This window comes from Alosa sapidissima, unplaced genomic scaffold (assembly GCF_018492685.1).
Source record: "Alosa sapidissima isolate fAloSap1 unplaced genomic scaffold, fAloSap1.pri scaffold_460_ctg1, whole genome shotgun sequence".
NCBI classification, from domain to species: Eukaryota; Metazoa; Chordata; class Actinopteri; order Clupeiformes; family Clupeidae; genus Alosa; species Alosa sapidissima.
Window position 1 is genome coordinate 15,001 of NW_024582139.1, and position 7,422 is coordinate 22,422.

Below are 7,422 nucleotides of genomic sequence, written 5' to 3' on the forward strand. Positions count from 1 at the left end.
ACTGTGTAACTCACCGAGTGGTTAGTGGTGTTCGTTGATTATTAAAAGCACATATATCGCGCAATGTATGATTTCCAGCCGTCTTATTTGCTATATTGTGGAACTATTCACAACCGCAGCTAACAACGTGCAATGTCTTCCAACAGAAATCAATGGGATTTTACAAAATGCCAAATAAAACACGACAGAAACTGTATTTCGCTACACTACTTGTTTGGAACATCAACGAACACCACTAACCACTCATGTCGCACACTTCGTGAGTTGCACAGTTTTGAAAACGAACGTTAAGGGTTGTTTTAGGACATGTTTGAGCTACTACAATATGCCCATTGCCAGCCACCCTGAGAAGTCAAAGGCAATTCAAAATGAGTCAGAAAAGTAGAGACAGGACAATCGTCAAAATTTCGGTGTCCACCACTCTAGTTCATCCAAAACAAACAGAAAATGGCCTTAAAGTGCTAAAAACCAGGAATTTTCCTTTAAGATAAATAAGATTTTGTCAGTAGCAGTTGATCCAGAGAGACTTATGTGACCAATATGCCTTTTTGTATTTAGGTTTAAGTATTAACTGAGGCAAAGCAAGTGGTTGTTCTTTTTATTATTGAGTTTTATTTTTTTATTTTTTTACAATAACCAAAAACACTACATTACTACATTTTCAGTTCACACAAACTAAATGTAATATCTATGTTTGCAGTCATTTTATTTAATAAACAAAGTCACTCCCACTTATTTAACCCATATTGACCTCTGCATCTGAAATAATAACTGGCAAATGAAAAATAAAGTATATAATTTAACCAAGAAAGCCCCATCACCCAACAGAATGAAACACATCTGCAATACAACATGTATGGGTTGACAGTCAAGGCAGAACAAATGGCATGGCAACAAGGAATATGCTTCATTTTCCATCTCTTCAATTAAACCAATCACAAGTTCATATCCCATTACAAACAGCATGATAGAATGATACAAAATAATAACTCAACTCAAGACTGAATTTGCAGCAAACCACGGCATGCAAATGACTGATCCATCACAGTTAAGATATGTGTTGGCGTCTGGTAAATGTGGAGACAGCCTATATAGTTTTAAATGTACAGTACAGACACAAATGGCAGCGTTGATACACACACATAAACACATGTGCGCATGCACAAAGACGCCCTCTACCTTAAAGGGAACTGCAGATAAAGTTGAGCTTCTCGTTCATCGGCCGGCTGACCCACTTCCTCTGGCCTCCGGACTGCAGGGCGCCCGCCAGGCCACACTCGTTCCTCCCAGTGCCGTTCCCGTGGGCCCAGTCGTCGCTGCACAGCATCACCCCACTGATCCAGATCCAGAGCTCCATGGGGCACAAGAAGGACAGGCCCATCCACACGTGAGCCGTGCTGGCCCCCCTGGTCACCTCCTTCACACAGCCCTGGGTCTCAGAGGAGGAGGCCGAGACCAGCTCCATGTTTTTTCCTGTTACAGTAGTCGAGAGCCTCCATCCAGGTCTTATTCTCACGGATCAGGAACAGGTCGTAAGGGCACTCTAAACACAAAAGCAAGGGAAGAGGCATGTCTCCTATGAACATTTTACAACAGTAAACAGAGATGTCACCATCCTAAACAAGTGAAATGTTAAAGAGGAGCTTATTGATGAAAACCAGATAATAATGTAGGGGTGGGCAAACTTTTTGGCTCAAGGGCCACATTGGGTTTTGAAACTTGGCCGAATATTTGTTTTCAAATATTAATTGCTTTAAAAATACTGCTTGTTTGATGCTGTTTAACTAATTTATAAATGGTGCACTGTCACTTTAAGAGCAATTCAGGTTTAGTTCTCAATGATCTTTTGCCAGCTCCGCTTAAAGACTATGGCTATTGCTGTGTCCAGTTTATAAATGGTCAGTTGTGGGAACTATTTTTGCTTTCATGATATCATTTTAAAAGTTTTAAAAGTTACATATCAATTATCAACAATAACAAGCTGGCTGGAACCTGCCACTCTTTCTCACTCTAGTGCGTGCTCAGTCGCGTTCCCAATTCAATGCAGTAGCATAACGTTCAAGTTAGATCTGCTGCAATGGAGATTCCAAAAATAGTATGATCTCTATGTAACATCATGTTTTGACATTGACATTGTAAACGTTCTCTAAGAGGAGTGAAAAGCAGTTTGCAGTAAAGCTAATCACAACGTTGTCTATCGCAGGAAAAAAATAGCGAGCAGCCTGATAACCTAAATAAAATGCTCGGTGTGCCGGATTAAAGTGCTTGGCGGGCCATAGTTTTCCCAACCCTGTGATAGTGCATGTGTAAATGAGACGAATTTAATTAAAACATTCAATATTATTTTTTACATGCAGAATCTTCCAGAAAAGAGGATTGAAAATTGAATTTGAAGTAAATAAACAGCAACTCACCCTCATAGCAAAAGAATGGATGTTTCTGAGTACACGTCCTGTCCTCCCATTTCCCAGTTTTGTGTAGCTTTGTTACAGCACAGTCCTTATTGAAATTATTAGGTTTTCTGAACTCCAAAACCTAAATGCGGAGGTAGTTTGGTCCGACCATTTCCAGTAGTCCTTGAATAAGCCGATCCAAACGTTCTTATCCCCTGCTGTCTGATCAACCATGTTGTTCTCAGTCTGGTTCCTCACGCTGGCTAGGTCTGTGTGCTCCACCCTGCAATACTGCTGAGCTTCTATCCATTTCTTCTTCTTTTCTATCAGAATGTATCTTTTATTTTGGTTGCCACTCTCTGTAAGACAAAGATTTTTATTTTAATGTGACATACTGTATAAATGATACGATGGTTAAAGGATAATTCCTGTATTTAGCACTTTGAGTCCCTTTTCTGGTTTGTTTTGGATGAACTAGAGTGATGGACACCGAAATGTTGACGATGGGTACTGTCTCGACTTTCTGACTCGTTTTGAATCGCCTAATTGATATTGCAATATGGTGTGATGGTATTGATATAATTGTGTGCAGAAAGTATCATGATACTATTCTGTATCCATTTTCCCCTCTATAATAGTAAACATGTGAGTTTAGACTAGAGCTACCAACACCACTATACAGTATGCAGGAAGAACACATGCAAACAGATTGACACACACACACACACACACACACACACACACACACTCACACTCAATGAACAGTATATTTCCCATCTTACCATTATAGCATATGAAGAAATTCTTAAATTTACACGAGGCATCATTCCATCGGCCTTTGTTGAAGAGAGTCAGTCCTCGTTTCCACGAAAAACATTTGGTTCACCGCTTCCCCAGGATGTGAAGTTGGTCTCTTCCAGACTGTAGGCCCTGCTGCCCTGCACTGACCACCTCAAAGTGGAATTTGTAGTTTTATTCAACCCAATCCAAACTTCTTTGGCATAACCATCTTTGACCGTGCTGGTCATAGCCGTCATGTCGTCCGTATCTTCAACAGTGGCCAAGTCGGTAAAGTTGCACCTGCAGTATTCCTGTGCTTCCTCCCACGTCTTCTTCTCGTTCACAAAGTGGTACCGCCGCACCACCCGTGAGGACACACTGCAGAGCCCTGTGAGGAGGATACATCCAACAGTAACAGTTATCACTCAGTCATCAAGATGAATTAAGAATACTTTCATCACATGTTGTTCACTGACCTGAGAACAGCAGAGTGATCAGAAGCAAGTGATCCATCCCTGAAATACATCTGTCAGTCAATCAAAATGTCACTTTTTATCTTTAGTAGTATAATATTAACAATATTATGCTGTATAACTAAACCAGTTTTTATAATTCTGACTTAGTGAAATGTACTGTATGTTGAATATTTAAGCAAATAGGTTTCAAACGTTAAATATTAGATCTTTTTCCTAAGTATATCTAGAGAAAACAGGGATTCTTACTGTAGTCATGTGCAGCCTTGTCTGTTATGATCTGCTCCTGGTCGTGTCTGTGAGTTTGGCGCTTCTCATGTCAGCTTTCTAGTTCTCTTTAGCCCTTGGGCAGCTATTGCTTGTTTTTCTGGTTTAAATGCAAATGGGCCTTTTTTTATTAAAGATTTGCCACATGCTAATGACCACTACACACGGCAGTGTTGCAATAGGTCAATTGGCCAGCACAAAAGCGCTATTCACCTGAATCCAGTCAGTATGCAAGCCTGATGAGCACCCAGATGGACACAGAGATCTCATCTGGGTAGGATGAAGCCCTGGTGAACTGTGTCTCTCAAAGATGCGCTTGAGGATCCAAAGCCAAAAAAAGGTCATTGCACTCTGTGTAAGAGTTCTTGACTTGACTGAGTAACACAATGTAGTTAGTTAAAGTGATTGATAATGACTGACTGACTATTATTGTGTTACATGCTTCAAATGTAAAGCACTTTGAGCTGCATTCTGTGTATGAAAGGTGCTATACAAATAAAGCTTATTATTATTATATTATTATTATTATTTTAACTTAATAATGTTAATAAATGCAGCACTGGCTTACAGCATGGAGAATGGAGTTTTTTGACATTGGCGATGCACGCCCAGTACAGAATGCCTGGTATTGCACTACGGAATGAAGTTGTGGGCTGGAGCATGATCCTCTTTGTTGATATTAGATTAATTGGGTGCCCCTTTAGCACTAAATTGGTACCCAGACACACACATACACATACACACACACACACACACACACACACACACACACACACACACACACACACGCCTGTTCACAGTAACAAGTTAAACAAGTAAGGTGACGTTGGATGAAATCTCTTACATTGTGTGTTTGGTTTGTCAAATGTCAAATGTCTGTTTATTCAAAGTAAAACCTGGTAGTTGGATGAGTTTTGGAGTCATTTTGTTATATAGTCAGTGTACTGGAACTGCTAGCTATGTGGTTGAATTCCCAACTTCCACCATTGTGCCCCTAGAGCAAGGCACTTAACCCCGAGTTGCTGTGGGGGACAATGGCCCTTGTCATATGATTGACATTTGTACCAGTAAGTCGCTTTGGATAAAGACGTCTGCTAAATGAATAAACGCAAATGTAAATGTAATTCTGGGTTTGATATTCCTTGAGAGGTTCTGTTTGAGTCCGATACAGGAGGAAGCATTAGCAATGTATAGTTGAGACTTTTACTGAAGGAAACAGGAGTTATGTGCAGTGAAAGCATCTGGTGTACACTGTAGTTTGTGAAGTCACTCTCCATTTTATTCCTGCCGACAAGCAATTGTGCCTCTTTGTTCTTAGCAGGCCTCTGTAGCAGTGTGTAGAAAGATGAGGAATATAGTCAAATTGAACCACAGAGACTAAGTGTGTGTGTGTGTGTGTCTGTGTGTGTGTGTGTGTGTGTGTGTGGAGGGGGGAGGGGTCGGTGGTAGACTTTAGGTAGCATGTGTGAGATATTTGCTCGGGAAATCGCCCGTGTCCCCTGAGCCTGGCTGCAGTGGCAGGAGCTGAGTGTCATAGTGAGCCCCTCTTCCCTGCCCACGTGTGTTACGCTGAAACCCTTCCTCCCTGAGCCTCTTCCCTGCCCACGTGTGTTACGCCAAAACCCTCCCTGAATCACTCTGTTGAAACTCGCTACGGCGTGCCCCCTACGGGAAATGATGTAATTAATTTGAAGTAAATGCAACATCAGGCGGGGGGCGTTAGGGGGGAAGAAATAGGATGATAATTCGACAGATCTCAGGGGAGGGGGGTGGGCAACTGACTGCAGAGAAGGCGGGGGCTTGCTTTGATATATTTTAGGAGTCAAGAACTCCATCACCACAGACACACACTTGGTTGATGAGAGCGGGAGGGCTCCTGGAGGTTATGCAGCTGACGCTTGCGTCACAGAGGCATCAGGTAACCAGGCCCCAGGCCTGTTTAAGGATCGATCATGGAGGCACTCAGGACCACAGCTGTTTCTCCTAGTCCTTCCTATGGCTCTTGTGTCAGACATAGAACATAGAACATAGAGTGCATTGTAGCAGCTGCTCTTACAAAGTGTGAATGCTTTTCACCCCCTGTCATCTGCTCTTCTTGTCGTTTTGTTTCATTTTGAGGTTTAATGTTTATTTAGATTATATATTCCAGCAGTCTTTGTCTTCTGCAGATGTTTTTGTGTATTTAAGCTAAGCTCTTCTTAGTTCTTAGCAGTTGACTGCCATGCAAAGCTAATGTATTGTGCACACACACACACACACACACACACACACACACACACACATACACATCATTTTATAGGCTAAATGTTTCTATTCTCTCGCTATTGCAGGTCAGTTTTCCCCCTGGAAGACCCCCAAACAGGTAACCAGCCTTGTCTTCCAACACCCTGAGATTTATCTTTTTCTCCTTCTGTTCTCTATTTAACCCCTTCTTTATTTATAGATCTACTCAAAACTACCTTTCAAGCTGCCCTTTACTTACTAGGGTGCTTCTACTGTTTTTATTTCTCTCCCCCTTGACCTTTGACATTGGCCAGGTTAGTTTTAACTGAAAGTGTGGCTGGAGGGGACCTTCCAGTCAGTGTAAGAATATAGGGCAGAAAACGTCAAATGTCAGTCTTTAAAACGTTCAGAAAGCCACTTCAAAACATCAGCTAACTGATTTTATCAGCTAACACTGAGCCCAATTGTTTCAGAGTTAACGAGTTTACCTGTACTCCCACTGAAATGCAAATGGCAATGCTGTATTTGTCCATTCATTTGCACATTCAAATTGTATTGTACTTTTCTCATTGTAAGTCATGCAACTAGACAACTCTGAAGGCTATTTTGCATTGACCCAGTTCCACGGCCCAGTCTCTACTTGTACCTTCCTGATCGCTGCAAAGATAGAGCTGTGGCCAGTCAACCACGGCCTTATCAAACTCTTTCTCTGTTCTGTGAAGACTAACCCTCAGCCCTCATGTCATCTTTTTCTAGATCTTTCTTCATATGCTCTCTTTCTTTTCTCTAGAAAATCTGATAGCAGCATGTAACGGTTGTGTTATTGTGTTGAGTGACATCTTGTGAGAGTGGTCTGTGCATGTGGATTCATCGTTTGGCCTTTTTGTGAAGCAGAGACTCACCCTGCACTACTCACAAAGTAAACTAACAGCTCCTCAATTCATTAGAGGAGATTGGGCTGCTTCCTTCTTTCTGCATCTGGCTGTCTCTCTCTCTCTCTCTCTCTCTCTCTCTCTCTCTCTCTCTCTCTCTCTCTCTCTCTCTCTCTCTCTCTCTCTCAATTGAATTCAATTCAAGAAGCTTTATTGGCATGAACGTTTCAATTACATTATTGCCAAAGCTCAATTACATGTACATAAATAAATGAATGTTTAACAGAACTGGAAATTAAGTAAGACATAACAGTTAAGCAACGTTAAGTTAAGTTAACCTCTCTGTTTGGTTTGTCTGTCCGTCAGTTTCAGCATGTCTTATTGTTCATGTTCTTCCATTGGGTCGCCCACACT

General features: G+C 41.5%; 1 protein-coding gene across 1 annotated transcript in view; it reads left to right on the top strand.

The window, feature by feature from the left end:
* The window catches only part of LOC121700850 (membrane-associated guanylate kinase, WW and PDZ domain-containing protein 2-like), a gene marked incomplete at its 5' end in the record, with an annotated part of 19,852 nt that extends 13,514 nt beyond the window's left edge, over positions 1 to 6,338 (top strand). The window contains one exon of the mRNA XM_042084069.1: positions 6,244 to 6,338. Coding sequence (XP_041940003.1) covers positions 6,244 to 6,338 — 95 coding nt within the window. The remainder of the gene's footprint in view (positions 1 to 6,243) is intronic.
* Positions 6,339 to 7,422: the final 1,084 nt, after the last annotated feature.